General features: G+C 39.1%; 2 protein-coding genes across 3 annotated transcripts; both read left to right on the top strand.

Moving 5' to 3' along the window:
• Nucleotides 1–8,532: 8,532 nt before the first annotated feature.
• On the top strand, nt 8,533–12,450 carry mnx2b (motor neuron and pancreas homeobox 2b). 2 transcript variants are annotated; one of them, XM_062418439.1, is made up of 3 exons: nt 8,533–8,965; nt 10,193–10,353; nt 12,023–12,450. In XM_062418439.1, the coding sequence occupies exons 1-3, from the start codon at nt 8,533–8,535 to the stop codon at nt 12,434–12,436; spliced, it is 1,008 nt and encodes a 335-aa protein (XP_062274423.1). In that variant the 3' UTR covers nt 12,437–12,450. The 2 variants fall into 2 exon arrangements, with proteins under 2 accessions (XP_062274423.1, XP_062274422.1); XM_062418438.1 differs by having other exon boundaries at nt 8,533–8,989.
• A 4,730-nt stretch (nt 12,451–17,180) lies between these two features.
• On the top strand, nt 17,181–24,128 carry atic (5-aminoimidazole-4-carboxamide ribonucleotide formyltransferase/IMP cyclohydrolase). The gene is made up of 15 exons (XM_062424265.1): nt 17,181–17,373; nt 17,571–17,697; nt 17,791–17,934; nt 19,285–19,373; nt 19,598–19,749; nt 21,346–21,502; nt 21,830–21,955; nt 22,064–22,171; nt 22,259–22,344; nt 22,456–22,545; nt 22,633–22,758; nt 22,901–22,993; nt 23,075–23,257; nt 23,393–23,548; nt 23,750–24,128. The coding sequence occupies exons 1-15, from the start codon at nt 17,355–17,357 to the stop codon at nt 23,867–23,869; spliced, it is 1,776 nt and encodes a 591-aa protein (XP_062280249.1). The 5' UTR covers nt 17,181–17,354; the 3' UTR covers nt 23,870–24,128.
• The last annotated feature ends 190 nt before the right edge of the window (nt 24,129–24,318 follow it).

The following is a 24,318-nucleotide window of genomic DNA, read 5'->3' as shown; positions in this document are numbered from 1 at the left end:
ATGCACATTTTTAACACGAACAAGATGAATAATTTGTCCTTCTTTAGGTATGTATGACGGGCTGACTAAAAATGATTTAGGCTTCCTTAAAGAATGAGCATGTGTAGTTTATCAGGAGGAGGGGCAGCTTATTCAAACCAATTAGCACACTGACAGAGAGGGATGAGTCCCCTGACCTTCCTACCCTTGTAGCCGTAAATAGAACAAATTTAATGAACAAAGAGTGAAAAAAAGATGAGTGAATGATGCAGACAAGTTTATTTAAACCACCTCAAATCTAAAACTTACATTGTAACTTTGTCCCTATAAGTCAGTGGCACAATGTAGTGATTCTAATGTAAGGCTAAAACAAAGGCAAAAACGTGTTGTTTATTTCTACGTGCACTGTTATGTGACATGCGTTATTGAAAGTTAAAGTTAATGCTAACTCTTTACACAGATCTAAAAAACTAATGTTAGCCGTATAACATGAATACAAAATGAATAGAGATCTATCCGTTGATACTCTCATGTGGGTGTGAGGGTATTTTGACTTCTGTCACTTCATCAGAGCTCTGCTGCCGAAGGAGCCGTACTGACCACACTTTGTCACACCTCTGGCGACATTTTGATCAATTGAGAGCCATTAAAATACACCACAATGCTGTGATTTACATCTGCCACAATGTCATAGATTGACGAATCTTAACAGCGCTCCATTAGTCTATTGACAAAGTCAAGGGACTGATCAATTCATATAAATTTTTTTGGAATATTGACTGCGTCTTAACAGAAATTACCTGATGGGAGGTGCCACTACTAAGAGCTCAGAGCGCAGAAAGAGATTCATTTGCTTAAAAGATTAGCCTCATGCATGATTGAATTTGTTTTTTAATCTGCACGGGCCATCTTGCACTGCTCATAACAATTACTTGAAGTAACAGAAAGATCTTGGGATTTAATTGGATGAATTTTTTTTTTTTTTTAAACTTCCTCTTCTCCTCTAGCTCTGTCTGTGTTAAACTCTAAAAGACACATGATGGTCTTTTGTTTTGTGGTCTAATTTACTTCAAGACCAGCTGCTGAATTTTATATGTACTTATGTGAAAACAGCTGCAGTATACTGTACAGTATGTTTGGAACACAGGGAGTGCTGCTTAAAGCTTATTGGTATTTATTTAATGTGGCTACAATCAATGTTTTATATTAACACTGGATCACACAACTGCTTATATGTCAAAGTGGTCTCTCTTAGTGATGATCCTACTGAGAATTATCACCCCACCCTGCAGTTACTCTAAACACTATGGAGCTTTAAAGTTTCTTTCAATTCATTGTTGTGGGTTTCTGTCCAGCAACTTTTACTGTTTTGATTCACTCTCACCATTGACATACTGTAGTTTTCAGCCACACTTTATGCTAGCACCAAACAGTTAGCAGACACCGTTAGCAAAAAACGTCATGGAGCATTTCGAGACTTAAGATCCAGATATTTTTCTTATGAACAGAGCTACAAAGACAGTGAACATTCAAAGTTTAAGGTATCTTTATATTGGACTTACATTCTCCAGGTGGCCAGAAACACAGCTCCCAATGTTGCTTTGTGTCTTCCAGTTATGTAATTTTATTAGCAACTGTGGACAAAAATCTAGGTACTGCAGGTTTTAACATTTTCTGCAGGTGAAATAAGTTTTTTATTCTTAAAAATAGAGTTCGACCAATGCTGGATTTTGGGGACTGATGCCAATAATATTAGGGAGTAAAAGAATCCTGATATGGATATCAGCCGATAATCCTATACATTATATATATGTGCACACTTCTTTTTTTTTGCAATGAGCCCTTAATTGTGGTTATCAAACATTTGTGACATAGTTATGTAATGAAGGCATGATATTTTACCTTTTAACAATAAACATTATTGTATAAAATCACATCACTCCACTGATACAGTGAATTCACTTGGCTCTACTTAAAGTCTGTCTGTGTCTTGTGCTCGCTATCTTTCACTGCTTTCCTCACCCTCTCCCCTCAGTAACCTTTGGTTAGTGTTAACAGGCAAATCGGGCAATAAGAGAACATTACCTGAGAGCTAATGGCAGTGGGCAATTTCCTCACAGCGGAAAGCATGGTTGAAGGCATGAGCAACAAGCCTCATCCCCAAAGTAGCAATTAGATGAAGATTTAAATGTCATTTTCGACAGGAAAGTGTGGCTTACAGTGGACAGGTATTTTATTTGAAACACTCTGTATCCAAAAGTGAAACTAATTTGATCTGTAGGGAGAACCAGGGAGAGCAAACAACCAACTGGCGGAGATTTCAAAGCACTTGATGGCTCTGAATATCCTCATGCAGTAAGTGGCCAGATAATGCATAGTAGAGAGGCACACTGAGATAGCAGGGTGAAAGTAATGATGTCTTGTTGTGACTGATAAGGTACATTTATCTCCTATCTCCCATGTCTTTGCACAATGGGGCCCTTGTATGGCTGATAGTAAAACAGGGCCGTTAGATGGAAGGACCCATTAAATGGTCATAAAACTCACACTGGACTGGATAATGTTGAAAGGAAGCTTTTGTTTCCTGTGTGGAAAAATAAGCAGGTGAGCTGAGAAAGAAAGCCGCAAGGTTAAAATCCCCCAATTTAGATCTGAAGCCGACTATGAAGTTGTGATGTTTTATTTGTTCTGCCTCTATTGTGGCTCATCAAACGTGTCCACTTTATTAAGCTGCCATTGATTAGCTAAGATCACATTTGAACAATGCAAGGGAGCTATTCAGATCAGATCAAATGTCACTAGATTAACAAAGCAAGGTAGCACTTTTCATTCCAGCACCATGCATTTATTTAGATATCTTTACATGCACAAATATGTAAGGATTGTTTAATTTCTTCTGAACACAGTTAGTTACTTTTGTAATCTAAAGTGTAACATTCACTCATATAATGGAATACATTTTTGAGATGTTTGATTTATCTGAAGCATTTTGTTATATGATTATTTATTAGATTCTATCTTATGATGGAAATAATCATCCATGCTCTTATGCCATTGTGGAATGCAGGTACAGTATTTATTTTAAAATAGAAATTAAATGGTAATCAGTTTCATTTTTAGCTGTTCTTCAATGTTGGTCAGTCAGTCCAACCACTATCACATTGATCCTTATTGATACGTCTCAACAACTCTTAGAGGGATTGACACGAAATCTTGTATTTTTTACTTTTTTGGAATTTTATTCTTTGGTTTATGACTATCTGATAAGATTCCATCACCGTCAGCTATACTTTGTGTTTTATTGCTAATAGAGATGTGAAGTGGCAGAAGTGTTTGTCTTCATCGTGTATTTCCATTTCAAAAAAAATATTGAACACTGAACTCTCCTGGATAACCTAACAACCATACAGGTTTATGTTATGACCAACAAGTTCTAATTATTTCTGAAAATCCTGTTTTGTCTGTCATTTTCCAGTTAGTCACAAATCAGAGCGGCAGCAAAATCAAACATACTTCATCTTAAATGCCTGTAAAAAAAACTCAGCGCTGTTTGCTCAATGAGTCCAAAATCAGAATCCACAAAGTGTTTTAAGTAGCAGATAGCAACATTGGTTTTCTCAACTCTGTAATCTTTATCTTTGTTAGCAACAATTTTGAAAAGAATGGCCTGTTTGTGCCTTGCCATTTATTAGGTTTGTAGGAAACAGACATATTTTCTTTCAAAGAACTGCATTTTGTACCAGCAGCTCGTGAAAGTGCTGATACACAACTGATTTGAGAGAGAGGGAGATGAGCAGGAAGGGGCCAAAGTGGGTGACAGAAGGAGATTCACATCCATTGGGCTAGATGTCATATGGCAAAGCTCAATATTGGTTAATAAATGATGGGGACAGGGTACAGAGACTGAGAAGAGAAGTAAAACTCTAATAAATTACTTTTATCTCCTTAATGAGACAACATTAATTTTGGTCTCAAGGTCTGGCAGAAGGCTGGCTGATTTATCATCTGCCTTTAACGGTGTGGGAATTAGTCTAATTACTGGGGGGTATGGAGAGCTGATTTTCACTTCACAGAAAGCCCATTGTGCACATGGATCGTTCATCACAGCCATGGTCGGGATGTTGTACTGCAGTCATGGTGGGAAAAGTCAGATGCATGTCGACAACGTCCCCGAAGGCCACATGTGCCACAACAGGCGTAAAAGAACTGCAGAAATAGGAATGGGCACATAAACACACACACCGGCATGCACACCACACTGCTGCATGGTGTCGACATGCTTTCAAATCACCTGTGCAATTAGAAATGTTGCTTATTTCAGCCCCTGTACAGTTTAAACTTACTGTTAACAGCATGAAGGGTCTTATCAATAGGTTAAAAAAAACAGCAAGGATCAGCAACCCAGTGGGAGTCAATAATGTGCTGACTAGTCGAACAACTTGCACACAGAAAGCACCGAAGTCAACCTGTATTAGTTTTAGGACAGGGCAAGCTGTCTCAGAGCTGTGGTAATGATTGAAAAATATGCCTGTAATTGCTGATAAGCTCTTTAATGTTTCAGTAAACTCCTGTTGGCCGCTAAGTTTACTGACGCATAACTCCTCGATAAACTGCAGCTTTGTAGTGCAGCGTCAAGGGCTGGCGGCCCCTTTGAACCAAATGTACTCACACGGCGGGAAGGTGTGTGCTGCATTTTGAGAGTTCTGTATAGAGTTCAAGAGGGCATATGTAACAGAGGAAAAGGAAGAAGGGAATGAGAGTTTAAGGTTGTATGTCAGATTCAGTATTAAAAGGCCCTCCATTGAGATCTCAAGAAGTTCCAGTGAGTTTTCACCTATTGTCCAGATAATCTACCTGATGAACTACACCCAGATTATGAGGTAGCTGTGGTTGCTGTTGTGTGACTCAAATGTGTGTATCATCTACACTAAAATGTCCCTCAGCAACAGAGTAAATGGTACAAGTCTGGTTGCACTGCACTGTGGCTGACCACCTCTCAAAGGTTTTTCCCTAAAGTGATCAATACAGGATCACATTTCTATTTCTGCTATTAGCCAAGATGCAAAAGAAAAAATGCTCAATTTATATGTTTCTGTAATGTCAAACAGGTATTCAGTTTGTCTGTTATTTGAAATGCAATTACTTCTCATGTTAAAGATGCCCTATGTAGTTTTTAACTACAATATTAGAGCTGTGGCTCAAAGTTTTTATGAGTGATTCCCTGTTTTATTTGGTCTTGCATACACACACAAGGATGTACATATGTGTGCACAAGCCAATGGCTTCACACTATTCCACTGGTCTTTCGGTGGCAGTAACACATCAAGAGTTGTTAATGACATAACAAATTTAGCTTGGAAGGACGTGTTGGACATATCACACACATAATGAGTTTTGTTGAGTAACACTGAATTTAAATATAACTTTTGTTTGTTTGCAGTAAAACTCAACGGGACAACTTTAAATGCGATAGGAAACGTACTGCACATTTTCTACACAGGAAGACATGATAAATGCTTACCTGAGGGCGCAAGTAAAGCGGACAGCTGACCCAGACTGACAGTGGCACCAGAATCCCTGAGTTAATTGCATATCCATTTTTGCACAAAAGTTGATTCATTGACATTTACAACATTGAAGTTCAACAACTAATTTACCGTTGGGGCCCCCAAACAGGTTAATACAGGCATAAGTGCTCACATCTCACAAAGCATCCTAAAATCAGCATTTGTTCATTAATTTTTTATTTACTTGTGTACTTATTTGTTAATTATTAACTTGCTCGCTTCTTTTTTTATCAGTTTATATTTTTTAAAGCTAGACACTACCCTGCAAATCATGTTTGTGTGAAGTATAAGTAAGTATCCCAAAAGAAGCATTTTGGGGATTTTTTTTGTTTTTATTATTAAAAAATACCAATATTGGACTAGCAAGCAGATATGCACACATCTCTTACGACACCATTTGATCCCTTCAAGGAGAAAACCTTGTGCAAAGCGCTGCTCAGGCACAGGCAGCTGACACTGGATGCAGGGCCGCAGTTTCAGGCACTGATTCAATTTAATTTGTGCACCTCTGTCAACAGGACTGGGTGACGGATTTACCCCTGGCCTGCCTATTTAAATTACTTTCAAATCATAAAAGCAAGGGAACGAGGCTTCGGGGGGGAAGAGGTTGAGAGAAACAGGCAGAAAGCAGCACTGATTTCCCTGGAGCAAATTACCTCTATATCAGCGCCAGAGACAGGCGGTAATCTGCCTGATAGAGAGCTGAGGGTGCGAGAGCTGCTGTGGTGAAGGGGAAAGAGAAAGAGAGAGAGGAGTGGGCGGACCTGCCAGACCGCTCCAATTTTCTGGAGGTCAACAATACGCACACACATAACATAGCATGAGTGGGGGTCCTTGAAAAGATTCCCCCCAATGTAGTAGTGTTTTATTCATATCAGCGGAATGGATTTCAATTTCCTTAGATTTAGAGGCTCTAGGGTGGAGGCCTGAACTGCAGTTTGGATTAGACTGTAACTTTGTGACATCTAAGACAAAAACAAGACTGACCGTTTGTTATTGAAGGTGTTACCACTGATAAAGTGATGAAGCCACTAAAAAACTGATGTAACGCCTTCATTTAACAACTTTTAAACCAAATATGACTTCTAGAGGAATTATTTGATAAACTCCAATCATCATAGTGAATTTTGACAAATGCACACTTGGTACACAGGTAGGAGAAAAAACATTATGCAAAAGAAGATAGTAAGGGCCCATGAGGACATTGAGGTCATCTCCTTGATAAAACAAAAACTTAAAAACGTACTCATGGTGCACTTATAGGCCTCCAGAATCCCAATAGTCAATAAAGTTGTTAAATTTGACTATGTTTAGGCCAACAATAAGTAAAGAAATAGGTTAATTGTTAATTTCCCCCCACCAGAATTGCAATATATTCATGGCTGTGTGAAAAATAAAGCAGCATTTAGACCATCTTGTCAAAACTTAGAGGACATTTGTCAAAACCTTTTACTAAATATAGAAACTGTTAGTTTGGGGCTGTTGGGCAGAATCAACCATAGCATCCTGGTTTGGCCTTGACTTTCAACACTAAAAATCAATACAGATATTTAGCAAAACAGAATTTCCTTCATAAAGATCTATAGCTCAGTGCAGAACTGTTGCTTTTTTTTTTAAATGCATTGAAACTGTTTAAATTAACTGTTAAAATTCAAATAATCAATATCTAATTATGCTCAAGATTTCATAGATGTTGAGCATAATGTAAGCCCTTGTTTGCATTGTAGCAGCGTGCTGATATAAGAGGCACACTTTTTAAGTCACGTTTTAACAGATTCTCTACAGACTGCACTTTAAATTAGGCTACTGTGTTATTATTTTTTGCGAAGAATGTATAAATAAGACTTTTGTTAGTGAAATTAGACCTCGTGCATTGCATTCAATTGACATAGTTTACTACACGTAACCAGTTTTTAGAGAATAAGTCAGACTGATGCACCTCAGCTTTTGCAGGTCTTAAAATGGCATTAGTTCACATTAAGCAGAAGGCCAATTAACTTATAGCCTCTTTTGCCAAGTCATTACACTTTTATACGGTTTGTGTGCAATTCTTGGTCGTAAACTTTAATGGCGTCGATATGGCCTTATGAGAATGAAGCATGCCATTAATATTAATGATTTAAATACCGGACACAATGTGAGGTTTTTTGTTTTTTTTTGTCACATCATCACGCAAATGAAGGTACCCAATACCATTAAGACTGCTGAAAAAGAGCCAATATTTGTTGCTAAGGTGTGGAAGATGTTCGCACCACTGATTTGGACAATCAAAGCGGTGTATTTCTTTGTTTATGGCAAGGTAGATGCAATCTGTGGTGAGTATGAGCTGGCAGTAAGATAGATACTGAAAATACAATTGGCTAATCTTCTAATGTACCTTCAAGCTTTGATGCAGTTGAAGGTGTTTGCAGGCGGGACAGGGGTTGGACATTACCTCACTCAGAATGCTTTCTGGGGTGAGAAACGAGCGAGTAATTAGCTGATTAGAGGCCCGTCAGAACGGCTCAGCTTCCAGCCAATCCCAGCTCACAACGGCCTGCAGGGGTGGAGAAGGACGGCTGATGGAGTGAGACACATACCTCTGTGTGTACTTAGTGAAGTTAGCATTAAACACCAGCACGGTAGCGATCCTACAAACTGACATTTACTAGGTAGGCTAACATCTGTAAACTGCAGTCCCATGGAAATAGATGGAGGGATGCAAATGTCAGTAAACGAGTCTGCCAGAGAGCTCCTTTTCGAAGATCATTAGTAGTTAAGATACAAGCTGATAATGTACTGATGCTTATTTTTGAATAGTAGGGCTATAACGTGTGTGGTGACCCCTCCAGGCTGAACTTTTGAGAAAACACAAAGAAGAACATGAGTTTGTGAGTGGAATAGGATCCACTCTGTAGGCGCTCTGACGCACGGCACAGGTGCGCACCCGCCAAACTTGGCACGTTTGTTTCTTTAAGACTCTGCAGTCCTCCTGGGTGAAGCCATCATGGAGAAATCGAAAAACTTCAGAATCGACGCCTTGCTCGCCGATGAGACAAACCGGGGCAGCCGAGACCTCTCCCCCGGTCTGAGCAGTGACAGCCCCGCGGGCAGCCCGGTCTCCTGCCGCCGTGCGGACACTCCATCTCCGCGGGCCTCACAACTTCAGACCGGAATAATCCCCAAGCCGAGTATTCTAAATCTCCAGCACCAAGGACTCGCTTCACTGCACCATGGGGCAATTCCCGCCATGTATCCTGCACCCATGTACCCATTATCAGCTTTGGGTGGCCAGCACCCCGCGTTCGCGTACACCGGTTTCACGCAGCTGACACAGACGTACCCAGAGCACCTGAAGGCGGCTGCCATGGCAGGATCTCTGCCTCTGGAGCACTGGATCCGCGCTGGGATCATGATGCCACGACTGCCAGATTACAGCTGTAAGTATGATCTAATAAAATCATTTCATGGGCCAAAAATATCTTAAAATAAACTCCAAAAACTCCAGGTGAAATGAGAGAATTCAGGTGTAAATTGTTTCATGTGCAAAAGTTTTTTTTATTATTATTATTTATTCAGAGACAGACCCAAACATGTGTCACTTGTACGCAATCGAAAGTGGATAATTTTTTACAGGAAGGAGACGATCTAATCAGGTCGTTTGACTTCTGAGGAATCTGCCGCTGAGGTGTTGTAAACTCATTCATTCAGCACAATGGCTAATTGTAACCGAGTTTATTTTTGACTTAATTCGATTTAGATGCCGATAAAAATAATAATAATAATAATGACGATGATGATGATGATCATAATAGCCTAGATTTAGAATTTAAATTACATATCTTTCTATGCTTAAATATGAATTTTTAAGTAAAAGTTTAATATAATTTCATTGGTGATTGCGAAAGAAGCTGACTAAGCGTTTTACTTACGTTATTTAGGTTGAAGTGGCATTCATTCATTTCGCATCCATTATGATTACTATAATTTACAACCTATTTTTGAAAGCAAGCTTTCCCACTCTCGGGGAGCTGTTTTATTCAAAGAAAGGATGCACTGAGGATCTATGTGGATACAGCCATACATTTTCCCTTGGCCTCGGTTTATTGCTCATATCTGTGTCATATTTTAATTTTGGCCCATTTATTTCTCTATAAACGCCAACCACATGAAAACTGTCTTTGTGTGACGAAGAAACTATAAACAAACACCTAAAACGTTCTGTAGTTCATCAATAAAATCCCAAAAGCCTTCATTGAATTTTCATTAAGTTAATGGCACGCCTGTGTTTTTATGGCCTCTGCGCCAGCTTCTGCCGTGTCCCCCCCGTCAACAATAAACTGGAGTAAAGCTATTATTGTTAATGATGGCCAGTGAGTGCGGGCATATGTGTGCGTGTTCCCACCCGCAAAATTATATTGAACTTCCTATGTCCTTGATATTACATAAATAAGACTAGAGGCAGCCAAATGTTTCAGACTTAAATACTTGAATGTTCTCTAAAGATCTCAATTGTGTGTTTAATAGAAAAGCCCTGCAAGAAATCAAATTAAGCCTGAGACCTATTATATTTACTATGAAATGAGCTGTCATAAAATAACTGGAGGTAAATGTCATCAATGAAGCCACAGATGTACAAGCTGATCATTTTGCTCTGTCTCTTCCAGCAGGCCCTCAGTCAGGTCTGTTAGGGAAGTGCAGGAGGCCCCGGACCGCCTTCACCAGTCAGCAGCTCCTGGAGCTGGAGAACCAGTTCAAACTCAACAAGTACCTGTCCAGACCCAAACGCTTTGAAGTGGCCACCTCACTCATGCTGACTGAAACACAGGTGAGCGAGATCAGTCCACCTCACAGGACATCAAAATGAGGTGCATGGCATTGTAGAGTGTAGATGTAGTAAAACATAACAGTCTTCTTCATATTGTTTCAAGGCGAATACAAACTGCAACAGGCCAGCCACAGCATTCTCATCCAACATCAAAACCATGTATTTGTGTAAGATAATTGGATTTTAACAGATTATTATAATTAACATAGAGCAGGGACCTTTAGTGGATAACTCCAAAAGACATTATAGCCATTTTTATTTTATTATTTAACCAGGAAAATATAATTCAGCTGTGTCCTGGCTATGATAGAGACCAATAACAATGAGACAGATAACACTAAATATGCCACAAATCGCATCAGAATTAAACAGATGCGGTTATAAAATCATGATTAACATTCCTGATTCAATCATGTAAAAGATTTCATCCTAAGAACAACCTAAATTTCACCATAAACCAAAGCTGTTTCAATCTTTACATACCGTTCAGGGTGTAATTTGACCCATTTTTACATTTGACAGAAGAAAAAACACCTTGAAAACTTTTCTTTTAGCCAGAAACTTGATGACTTATCCCAATGTGACCCAGAATATACAAAAATGGAAATATTTCATCTTTTTAAAAAACATTTTTGTGCAGCAGACATGCATTTTTGTTAAGTGTTTAATCAATATTTATTAAAAAATCTAAAACCACCATTCAAAAATACAGTTTTCTTCACATTCAATATAATGAATTGCAATCGTTATGTTTTCCTGTGTAATGTAATGTTGGACCATCATATAGTGTGATTGTAAAGGTTTTTCTCCATAAACAAAAAATTTAAAAATTAAAGAATACACTCTCTCTGCTAACCCTAACCCTCCCTGAAAGCCTCATTGGGGATTATTCATCAATTTATTCATGGCTGATGAGGTATTAATGAATGATTTGTGGTTTGGAAATCTATAAAGACTAATTATGAGTTTATATTCTGTAAAATGGCAGAATATAAACAGTATATTAGGGTTAATATCTGAACTGGTGACTTTGCATTTCACCATTTATGCTGTTGTTTCTATTTTAATTGCAAATTCCCGATAGTGTTGCAGAGTTATATTACACTCTTTTCGTTTATAGCTATATTTTCTATCAAGTGCACTGCACAAACTAAATATATCATGTTCTTTCATTTTCACAAAAATGTTTTAAAACAGAGAAGTTGTACAAGGTTTTATAGAGTAACAAAAATATATATATTTTAATGGATTCTAAATTATTTTAGAGATTTGTTGGAGATTCTGCACTTCCTCTTGAATCATATTTGACTCAAAAACTCGTGATTTGTACATTAGTGTCAATGAGAAAGGAAAAGTGAATCAGAAGGTCTACAAATTATTTTTGACCTGGCATATATTCAAGTCAAGTGAAGTTAATTTATTTATGTTGCCCTGAATAATAGATTTGTCTCAGAGAGTTTTACAATTGGAATAGCATTGGGAAAAGAGGACCGGAGGGAGAACAACATAGGAGGAATCCCACTTCAGACAATGAGAGAAATATATTAAGATTTTTTTTTACGGATGTACAGTAATAACAAAAATGTGTTATGAAATCTATTCACACAAACTCTGGACAATAATTCATAAATTTGACCATCATTGTCATTGCTCTGTCATCTCTTTCCAGGTCAAAATCTGGTTCCAAAATCGGAGGATGAAGTGGAAGCGCAGTCGAAAGGCGAAGGAGCAGGCTACTGCCTCGGCCCAGTCCGAGACTGAGCGACTACGCAGCGGAGGGAAAACAGCCACCAACAAATCCGATGAGAGCAGACGACCCAGGAATCCAGACGACAGAGAGATAGATCTGGATTTGGAGGATGGTGAAGAGGAAGAAGAGGAGGACGAGGAGGAGGTGGAAGAGGAGGAAGCCCAGCATGGTTTTTCTGTTGCTATGGGTAACGGCGTTGGGATGCCACGATCCACAGACTTCTTGCAGCGTGGCACCGACGTTGGCTACAATCCCCACAGCCCTTTCTCCGATGATGAGCTGGAGGGGGTGCAAGTAGGAGGAGGTGACAGGAAGATCGGGGCTGGACTGTGAAAAGACCTTTACACCGAGGAAACCCTGGTTTGATATCCAGAGTGACAGATGACAGAGACACTGGGACATGTTTGAGTTTGGGGTCATGGTCATATCTTTTGTCTGGTCTGCTCCGTGAATGATTCTGTGTTCCAATCAGGACTTTTTGCTGGAATCACTCATTATTCACGCAGCTACCAAACACTCTCCCAGACAAGAGGAAGTCCTCCCATGTCCAAACAGACTCATGATTTTGACACAGCTATACTGTATAAACTATCTGTGAATAAAATAATCTCTAAACACTGTAAATTTCATAGCATGCCACGGGGGAGGGGGAAGGTGCTCATATCCTCCTCAGATTTAGCTGTTTACCTGAGAATCTGCCAGTCAGTTTCTTTGTCTTTGATCCGTCCACTGCCAGCTGGAGGCACCACCCGGTAAACACACATGACTACATGAATGAAGGATGTGAAGCGAGACGAGCAAACTGTAGTGCATTCAGACAGCGTAAGAATGTACAGTACATTGTGAAGACAAAAAAAGTTGAACAAGGGGGGGGAAAAAATAAGACAAGCTCAGAAACATCTGCTGCGTTGGACGTCTTCAAGGCAGAAGATCTCACACTACATTTACTTTGTGCATTTTGTGTGAATATTGATGTGATATTGGACTCATATTGTTTTTGTTCTTGATGATGTTAATGAATTTGTTCTTGTCGCTTACATGTAAATGAATTTAATTTATTTGAATGATTGCAAAGATGAATCATACATGTATTTATCTGAAACTCGTTTGTGGTCTAACTGTGAAATAAAAACAGAAAAGAAAAGAAGAAGCTGTCAAAGTTCCTGATTGGAAATGGGAGTGTGTTAGACTGAAAAGTTATCACGAAAAGTGACCAAGATGCTAGCTGCGCGAAGAACAAAGTATTGACTAATTTCTAGCTTAGCGTTGAATGAGTTTGTCGTGCTCTTCTTGCTAATAGCTTTATAACGTATTACAATGGAAAAGAAAGAAAAAATCACAAGTTAAGACAACTTTGTGAAACAAAACACCTTCTTTTGTAAACAAAAGAAGGTGTCTCATTCGGAGGAAATTTGCCAATTTTTTAGACAAATAAATCTTTTCTCTGTTCACATCTTCAACTCTTTTCCCATCTTTCGGAGCCACCATGCTGTCTCTGGTAGCAAAGCAAGAGCACATCCAAAGTAATTCTCAGTTAGTGGTTTAATTTATTACGAGAGCTCTCAGATATTAATTACTCGGTGGGGTTTACTGATAGCCAAATAATTAAGTTAATGAAGAGGAAGTAAAGCAATCAAAGCCTGATGGTGATGTCACACAGGCCCATTTTAATTTCCACAGAGCAACAGCACGATGATTGTGCGTGACTGTGGTGGGGCGTTTTATTGGGCCCTCATGTAAAAGGCTGTGATTAAAGAGCAGATGGGAGGACAGGCCGTATGGTGTCGTTTAGCCCCTTCTCAGACCACAGTCCCATATTTATATAGTGATTAGATGCATTCTTAACTGGCTGGAAAGACACTGGCTCTTCTTGTAAAATAAAAAAAACAAAACAAGACAGAGCTCTACAATAATTGGAAGTGCCTTTAAACACTGATAGGACTTTTAGCAGAGACTCTGAAGCTGCATCATGCTGCTCAAAAACAAGAAGGAACTGATAAGAATCTCAAGGTTAAGCAATCAGTTTTAAGTTGTTGTTCTTTTCCCAGAAATGTTTTTAAGAAATATCAGCAATCATCTCTAAAATAATTCACTGCGTTGCCAAGTTTATATGAAGGAGAAATGAGTCACAGTGAGAAAGCAGATTAAAATAATCTTATTGCACATGCTTGTTGTGAATGTGTGCAGATTTAGGTTACTTTATGGGGTCATATCATCCTACTTCTATAGCTGAATGTCCAAATCAAGAGTAATACATCATTACATACAAAGAAACTTTCCTTTACACATCACCTGTAATCTGTGAGAGACCTGTACTGGATCAAATTAAGTATAGTGGATTTGTTGCTCTGTTAAGTGAAGGTTTGTGCAAATACACTGATGTGTTATTATTTGAATTTAGTGTGAAATTAAATGTATATGTAAAATCATCCTCATACATTCATGGATCTTAGAAAAGCAGTTGCTGCTGGTTAGGAACAAGCAAAATGAATCAACTAAATGATCACTATTACTCACATTTATTTCCATGCCATCAATATTACTGTACAGGAGCAGTTTAATAATATACATTTATCAGTCAGATCAGGTCATTTTTGTATTTGTAGCCCAAAATTTACCCATAATTCAGATCAATCAAAACTGTTACCAACAAACCTATAACAGGAAAAAGGGAAGAAATCTCAAGGCCGGCAGAGGAATGGAAAATTCACAGAACAAAAGATGTTTGGGAGCTTTAAAGAAGCTGGTCAATGGCTCACAATCACTTACTGATAATTAACCAGAAACAGAAAACCCTGCAGCATCAAATATCCTGCTCAATTCCCTAAATTAACACCACCAGCATGTCTAACTCGAAGGACTCCAAAGGAGTTTTCATTGAACTTTTCAGACTTGATTTAATAGGGGCGAATAGAGTGAACACAACACACATGCAGACTGAAACTCTATCAAACTGCAGCTTTTAATTTGGCTGATGAAAAATCATGGGAATCAATAGGAGCTCATTTAGTTGTGTGACTTGTCAGCTGTATGACGAATGCCATTCGGCCTGTTTTATGACACAGGCCCCTCTGACACAGTACAAAAATCACAGCTAATTGATAAGGCAGTGGAGCAATATATGGAGGTCATTGATTCCGTTTCTCTTCTAATTTAATCTGAATACACCAGTCATGTTGATTAAAAAATCCCTGCATAAATTACAGCTGCTGCTGATAATGCTGTCAGTTTTGTCAACAGCCAGCTCGACTAAAGTGCTGACGGCCTTAGCTCTTTCTTTCTTTTTCTTTTTTTTTTAACCAATAATGCATAGTGAGCCTGTGTCTTTCAATAAAAAATGTTTCACTGTCTTTTGAATCACTCAAGTCACCCCTGAGATGTCAAGCACAGAGTGGTTACCAGAAACCCCCCATTTTCATAGTTATACAAATAAATCGGCCTCTTTTTGCTTTGTTGAACTATAAATCAGCGACCCTTTAAAATATTTACACCCTGTAGTTTAATCAATCAGCAAAATGTCGGGCTCATTACGTAAATATGAACAGATTGTCCGATCTTTTAACGTAATCACACGTATTGCAGGTTTCCCCGGACCCGGTCCTGTCACTTAACTAATGGGCAAGTGTAGAGTGAGTGACGGGCCCCAATAAATTCACATCTGTCCGACTCAAAACGCTGTTCTAAAGCATGAAAAGGCACCGTTTTTGCCCATAAAGTTTATTGAAAAGGCGTGGCCAGGGTGAGAATGTAATCATGGGCGTCATTTATTGTTGCAGGAAATGTATGTTACAGGTGTTTTACCAATTACTGGGAACATGATGCCTGTGGCCATTCTCTGTTTGTCAGTGTAACCTTCAGTTCATGCTGATCAGCGACACACAAACACAGGAGTCTGCTCATTTTATTTAAAATCAGCTTTCACTGTCAATAAAAATGCACAAAAGCATAGGAGGAGCATTTATGATATTTAAGAGTTTTCATTATTATAAGCCTTTTTTTTTTAAAGCAGTGAGTGAGAACCTCATATTTTCTGATAGCAATAGTAAAAGGGTGTCTTCAAAATCTGAATTATGATCAAAATTGTTCAGGATCTTTGAATCAAAAATGAAGGTTTTGGGCAATGATGCAAACCTTCAGACTTATCTTTGGACACAAATTGTAATCTGCTGATTATATGTGAAGGAAAAATGTGAATTTATGACATCCTAGGGAGAAGAGGAATCAGTCATTTTTATTGCGCAGACCACATCTGCCCTCTGGTGGGGAAATCAAAGATGACACACCAGACACACAAGTAGTCAGGCAGACATGGATGTTTTTTGTGAGACATACAACAGTGTGTGTGTGTGTGTGTGTGTGTGTGTGTGTGTGTGTGTGTGTGTGTGTGTGTGTGTGTGTGTGTGTGTGTGTGTGTGTGTGTGTGTGTGTGTGTGTGTGCCACCAGATCTCAACCCAACAGTACTGGGAGAATATACCAATGTCTTCAACAGCACTCTCCATCATTAAAACACATCTCATTATTATTATTATTAGTAGTAGTAGTAGTTGTAGTAGGTAGTAGTATTGTTATTGTTGTCATTGTTGTAGTTACACAGATTGAGACTGAATTACTGCAACAAAATAAGTTGATAAAATGTGGGTGGTTAAATTTGGAGACCTCAGCAGTAGTTTTACACAACTTCTATTTTAAGAAAAATGCAGATTTTTTATTCATTTGTTTTTTTCCGGACTATAAAGTTTTAATGTAATTAAACTTGCATTGTTTCTTCCTTCTTGTTTTTAATAGTGCATTGCTGCCTTGACTTGCATATTTTGGCATGTGGATGTGTATTTGTAAGGAGGTTGCATCATACACCCAATATGTCTGTCAAACCATGTGCTGCTCATCCACCAGAACCTGCACAACAAACGCCCCTCTACAGCACCACTAGTGGGGGGAAACTGCAGAGTTCAAATAATGAATGTTGTGTGTTTTGTTTTGAAGTGAATTTTGGACAAACGGGACCTGGAAACTTTCCTCTCTTTATGGTAAAAATGCGCATTTTCTGCGCCGCTAGGGCGTGCTCGTTTGTAAGGGGCGGGCCGACTTCAGCTGGGCGGGTCTTTTTTTTACACTTTTGAAGCACATGATGAAGCATTGAAAAACTTGCAGATTTGTCTCTGTAGTGATTGCATGTGAAACTGAGGCAAGACTTAGCAGAAACCTTCCTGACACACACACTGACCGCAGACTCACACTGTGACTGTGAACATGGCCTCTTCAGAGCTTGGTAAGATTTTTATCTTCTTTAATTATCTCTCTGTCGCCATGATTAAAGTTTTTTTCCCCCTGCGACATGAAGGATGCTAGCTCGCTGGCTAACATTAGCCAACGTGGTCAGCTGTATCTTGCTAAAAGCATAGCTTAACTTCTCTTTCTGTGTGTGTAAAGAAGTCTGTCAAGTGTTTCCTGAATCTGTCTTCGCAGCACTTTTGAGTGTGTCAGACAAAACTGACCTGCTGGGGTTTGCCAAGAGGCTGGTGGATGCGGGGCTGTTTCTGGTCGCCTCAGGTGGTACAGCCAAAGCTCTGCGTGATGCTGGACTCTCTGTCAGGTGGGTGCTCAGGTTTGACCCTTCATATTTTATCAAAAGAAGTGTAGTTTTGTGTGTTTTCCTGCACTAACCTCCCTCTACTTTGGATGTCAGGGATGTGTCAGAGCTGACTGGACACCCAGAGATGCTGGGAGGCCGGGTGAAGACCCTGCATCCTGCTGTCCATGGAGGCATCCTGGCCAGGAAAACCCCATCTGACACCGCAGACATGGAGAAGTTGGGCTACAGTCTGGTTAGGTGAGAGGAGAAGAAGAAATAACTGGAAAAGATGTGATCATGTGGATTCAAAGAAATTCACAATTTAAGAATTGTTGGTGCAGTGATTTAAGTACAAAAGAGGGAGAAAGCTGAATGTTAAGGGATTTGCTACAAATCCCAGTTGACTCAGAGAGCATTCATGACCTGTGTCTGTCAGGCAGATCACAAGTTACTATGATTAGAGTATAGACGTGCATTGTAGCATCAGGAGGCACGTGTAGTTGATTTAGCAGCTGGTTAATTGGGAAGGTGCTGCTCCTGCAAGCTCATCTTGTGACTCTTATTTGTTTAAGTCTCAAGATTAGATCACATATTTTACTGTGAATTGAACCGCTCACTTGATTTAAACCTGATGGGGATAGCACGTGATTGATTAGACACTGATTGCTTATCTCAGACATTTCTGTGTATCAATGATTCTGACAAATTTGAAGTGTTTCTCAACTGTTTGCATGGTGAGAAGGAAGATTGAATGGATCATCTTAACAATAACCCTGAAATGCATGTTTATCTAAGTGTTTGCTTACACACTGACAGGAAGGTCTATAGTTCATGAGATCCTTGTTCACAGAGTTACTTTAACAGCGGCAATATGAGCAAATGAGAAAATGCTTACATCAGACACAAGGACAAAAATGTAAAAAAATAAATAAATAACAAAAAACACTGAAGTACAAAAATAAGTCTGCACAAAGTCTCTAATGCAGGAATGTGGTGAATTGTGCTGAAGTGATCAATCAACTGATTATCAGTTATCATTATCAGAAAATGAATAATGGATCAACACTGTTTTATAAATGTATGTATTGTAAAATGTAAGTCATTTTGTAAAAGAAAATGTCAGCTGGTCACAACTTCTCTGATGTGTAGATTTGCTACTTTTTGCAGCTTCATATCTATAAATTGAATGTGTTTGTTGGACAAAACAAGCAGTTGTAAGACAATGGGCTCTGGGAAATTGTGATTAGCATTTTTCATGAAACAATCATTTATGTTACTGATTAAATAACACATTAATTGATAGTGAAAATAAATGTTAGTTGGAGCCCTAGCAGCTAAATTTATTGGACAGAGAATGCAAATGGTGATACATTTGAAAAATTTACTGAAGTTTTACCTTCTTTTAAGGCAAGCAACCAGCTCTAAGTTGCTTCAGTGTAATAAACCCAAAATATGAAAAGAAAAGAAACGCCTTTAACAAGAAGTAAGAGAGCGAGCGTTGTTGTGAGTGTGAGCATCATGGTTGTGTGTTTTCAAACGGAGAATGCTGCTGTTTATTGTGTTGATGATGAAGAGTATGAAATTAATCTCTCTGTTGGCTCTCTTCAGGGTGGTGGTGTGCAACCTCTACCCATTTGTGAAGACTGTCTCTAACCCGAATGTTACAGTGGAAGATGCTGTGGAGCAGATTGATATTGGTGCGTTGTGCAGCAAAGATTGTGTATAGCTTCAAACTGTAAAGTAGAATAATGCTAACTACTAAACTAATGCTTGTACCACTTGTAATGCACAGTACCAACAGATGAATGTGTCACATTGCATTAAACACTGTATTTGTTGATGTCCTTCACACCACTAATATTAAAAATGCTTAGATTGTTGGCATGAGCATTTGAAGAATGTATATTTTCTTTCAATGCAGGTGGTGTGACTCTGCTGAGAGCAGCAGCCAAGAATCACGCTCGGGTAACCATTGTGTGTGACCCCGCTGATTATCCACTGGTGGCCAAGGAGATGGAGAGTTCAGGAGACAAAGATACGACCATGGAAACACGCAAGACTCTGGCGCTCAAAGTAAAACAACTTTGTTTTCCCTTTACTGTTTTAACTTGCAAGTAGGTGAATTGAATTTGGATTATATTAGAGGGTTTAAAGGGACCTTTCTGATTGGTGTATAAAACAAAGTTTATGAAAAGTACTATGAAAAGTCAGGGCCTCATTTGTGTACACAAAGATTTGTTTTTAAGCTTTAAAAAAATCTAGATTTTAGGGTTTCTGAGTATGTTTTTAATATGCCCCCCCCCCCCCCCCTCTTTAAAAAAAAAAAGTTTATTTTTGTGTTTTATGTGCTTCAAAAGGATTGTGTAATATTTAAGTACTTTAATTACTCTGTTTAGAGAAGAAGAAAACAAGTACATATGATTATTTATTTATGTGTTGCATAAATTGCAAATGATTGAAATAAACTACACTAAATAAATAGGCCTCACAGCAGCTTAAAAATGTATAAGTTGCTTTTTAATTGAGAACCAGAAATCATTACAATGAGCTGAAACAATTAATCGATTTGATAAAAAATTAATCAGCATCCTTCTTAGTTTTGTGTGATAATGAACTGAATGTGTTTTAGGTTTTGGACTGCTCGCCTGAACAAACAGCTGCTTTTAATATTTTTTCAATTAGACAATGTTTTTCTCCATTTCCAACATTTTATACTAAGTGATTAAACAAGAAAATAATTACATATGATTGTATAATTGAAATAGGTTAGTCGGTCAGTTAACTCTGAAACCTGCTGATTCCCCTCTTCAAGTACACAAACAATAACAAGTTTGACATATGAAAAAGTTTCTGTGAGAAATAATAATTTTTTATATTCAGATTTGCTCAGTCATAAGCAGGAAATGATAATTTTACCTTCAAACCAGTATTTTAAAATGGGAAAGACTTGAATTGCTAGTGTGTTACTGCAAGCTGTCACTGTTCAGACTTGTTCAGACCAGACTCATTTCGATCTCAAAGACTTGCAGTTTCTGGGTGAAGAGGTGAATCATGTTGTTGGCTCTTTTTTTTTTTTTTTTTTTTTTAAAGTGTGAGCAGGCCTCAATCCTAAAATGATGGTTGCGTAATATTAACCACATGTTGGATTCTTACAAAACATATGAGGAGGCAAAAGTCAGTCAATATCTTTTCACTGTTCATACTTAAGTGATCACATCAGTCAGTGTATGTAAAGGCACATGGGTGATCACCAAGGAAATGTTGCTGCTGTGCTCACTTGCTTTATTTTTATTGTTTACTTACAGCTGAGGGTCAATGCAAGACAAAGTCCAGTTTAGGCTTTTATCACAAGTGTTGAAATATGTGTTTAGGTTACTGAGTTTAACTTTTGATCAACTGTGAACTTTCACCTTTTTATGCAGGCTGAGCTGCACATTGAGGTCAATGGGTACAGTAAGCTCGGAAATTATGTTAATTTACTTTAGGGATGATGCCTCTTATAAATGTGCAGATTGTATTATGTCAGTCCTGATCCTGAAGCGCATTTTATCTAATTTTAAACTGTTGTGCTCTGTCATAAAGGCTTTGGGTTGGATGATTTTTGCTTTGGCACACATGGTATGTTGACATTTTTTCTCATCAGTGTATTTCATGTGCTTTGTTCTTCAGGCTTTCACACACACAGCACAGTATGATGATGCCATATCGGACTACTTTCGTGGACAGTACAGCAGAGGTGTTTCCCAGCTGCCCCTGCGTTATGGCATGAACCCCCACCAAGCACCTGCTCAACTCTACACCCTGCGTCCAGCCCTCCCACTCAAAGGTAGACCCACAGTACACCACAATTGTCTTGACTGATTTGTTACATGCAGTTTATTTTGCATTTAGCTTTTGCTCTGACCAACTTACCGTAAGTGCAACAGAAGAAGAATCCTTAAAGTTTATTTTACCAGTAAGACTGCCAGGGTTGGGCTTGTAGCACCCTGACATCCTTAAATAAAATAATCGTCTGTGTTTAAGGTACATTTTTGCTTTTGGTTGTAAATTAAGTAATGAAGACTTAAAGATTAAAACTGCCCCCGAATAATTTACCCTGATACATGATGGATTTTGTGTTTTTGCTTCTACTCCTCTCACTGCCTGCTCTCAGTGGTCAACGGCTCCCCCGGTTTTATTAACCTGTGTGACGCTCTGAATGCCTGGCAGCTGGTCAGGGAGCTAAAGAGCGCTCTCGGTATGGCTGCTGCCACCTCCTTCAAACACGTCAGCCCTGCTGGTAAGATGAAAAGAAACACGCTAACACTTCCTCAAAGTGAAAATGTGAACTTGGAATGAAGTGCCTTGAATCTGAAAATGACTCTTGGCATTTTTTTTTCTTCTGAAGGAGCTGCAGTAGGAGTTCCTCTCACTGAGGAGGAAGCCAAGGTGTGCATGGTGCACGACATGCTGAAGGATCTCACCCCGCTGGCCACGGCCTACGCCAGGGCAAGAGGTTAAAAACAATAAATTACACATCACCTGTAGTATTTACACATTGAGCTTTACATGTCATATGTGCTAACCTTCTCTTCATTCCCAGGTTCTGACAGGATGTCTTCTTTTGGAGACTTCATTGCCGTGTCAGATGTTTGTGACGTTCCCACTGCCAAGATTATATCAAGAGAGGTAAAATCATACGTTCAGTATTGTGGAAAATGAAATACTGATCATGTGAGGAACTGAGTGTTTGGTTAAAAATCTGATTTGCTCAGTCAAGATTTAACTTATTGCTCTCAGGTGTCTGATGGTATCATCGCTCCTGGTTATGAAGAAGAGGCACTCAAGATCCTCTCTAAAAAGAAAAATGGCAACTATTGCGTCCTTCAGGTGAGAGATTTTTGTCAGTTATTATTTTTCCATTCAAATACAGATGATTAGAAAACAGAGTTGAGTTAATGTGTGTGTTTGTCCCAGATGGACCCTGAGTATGCGCCTGATGAGGCTGAGGTGAGGGTGTTGTTCGGCCTCCATCTCAAACAAAAGAGGAACGGAGGGCTCATCAATAAGGAGTTCTTTAGCAACATTGTGTCCAAGGGCTCGGTGAGTCACTATTCTTGTAAAGATGTACAGTGTATAAATGTGTTCAGGGTCATCCTCCTTTGGCATTTTAGATTATTATTGACCCTAATCTTATCTAAAGGACAAGCGTTGACCCTTTTTTGATTCTTTCTGTGTCCTCAAGCTCTCTGAGGAAGCTGTGCGTGACCTCACTGTGGCCACCATCGCTGTCAAGTACACTCAGTCCAACTCTGTCTGCTATGCTAAAGACGGACAGGTAATACAATGACAGAAAAAAAGGATAAGGAGAGAAGAATCTGATTCATGTTGACTATTTTTTATGTTGTGTGGCTCACAGGTTATTGGGATTGGTGCGGGTCAGCAGTCTCGTATCCACTGCACACGGTTGGCAGGTGACAAAGCTGATAACTGGTGGCTGAGACACAACCCTCGTGTCCTGACCATGAAGTTCCGCAGTGGTGTGAAGCGAGCGGAGATGGCAAACGCCATCGACCAGTATGTCAGCGATACTATTGGAGAGGTAAGTGGTAACAGTGCTTTAGTATTAAACTTAAGATATACATATTAAAATGAACGAATAGGGATAGCCATTTTCTAGTGTATTTCTAGTGTACCTTGAAAATAATTTAAAAATCCATGCATATTGTGTTGATAGGGTCCAGACCTGGCAGTGTGGAAGTCCATGTATGAAGAAGTACCTGAGCTTCTGTCACAGACTGAAAAGAAGAACTGGATCAGCTCCCTGCAGGCAGTGGCTGTCAGCTCTGACGCATTCTTCCCCTTCAGAGATAACATAGATCGTGCCAAACGGGTAAATATGACACACCTTACAACCAAGCATGGGGTTTGCACTGTATGCACTTTAAGATATTGCATGGAAATGGCCTGCAGGTATACTGAATTGTCACTGCTACTGTGGTTTGGAAATTCTATTGGCTTTGAAAATAGCAACACGCTGACAAGCTTTCCACCTATCTTTACTAACGTTTCTTCCCTCTGTGTGTGTCTGTAGAGCGGTGTTGAGTACATCGCAGCTCCTGCAGGCTCTGCTGCTGACGAGATTGTGATTAATGCCTGTAATGAGCAGGGCATCACTCTGGTGCACACCAACCTGCGGCTCTTCCACCACTGAGCATCTCAACACTATCCCAGTTTTTCTGTAAACTCAACTCACAATTTTGCATTATTACTGAGTCAAAAACCTTTTTCTAACATTTACTGATACTTCAAACATTCCCACCCTCATGTCACGCTAGTGCAGATATCATAGATGCTGTTTTGCAACACTCTAATACGTTCCTGACTCCCCTGACTCCCCTAACAGAGATAGCTGTTAATGCTTATCATAGGTCAGTCATGTTTCAGTATGAAATAAACTTACTGTGACAGTTCATGAGTGTTGCGTGAGTTTTTATTGTCAATGTAGAGACATTGTTTAAACAGTATGACGTTTTGTAACCCCTCCAATGCCTTCAGTTTCTAATGGATCTGCTTTATTTTACTTATTCCAGCAGTCTTGAGACCATTGACCTTATCTGTTTAGTCTTCTGCAAACATTTTAGTGTATATTGCAAAACTAGT

Source organism: Scomber scombrus, chromosome 1, assembly GCF_963691925.1.
Source record: "Scomber scombrus chromosome 1, fScoSco1.1, whole genome shotgun sequence".
In the NCBI taxonomy this organism is placed as follows: Eukaryota; Metazoa; Chordata; class Actinopteri; order Scombriformes; family Scombridae; genus Scomber; species Scomber scombrus.
This window is presented reverse-complemented; position numbering and strand designations above follow the sequence as displayed.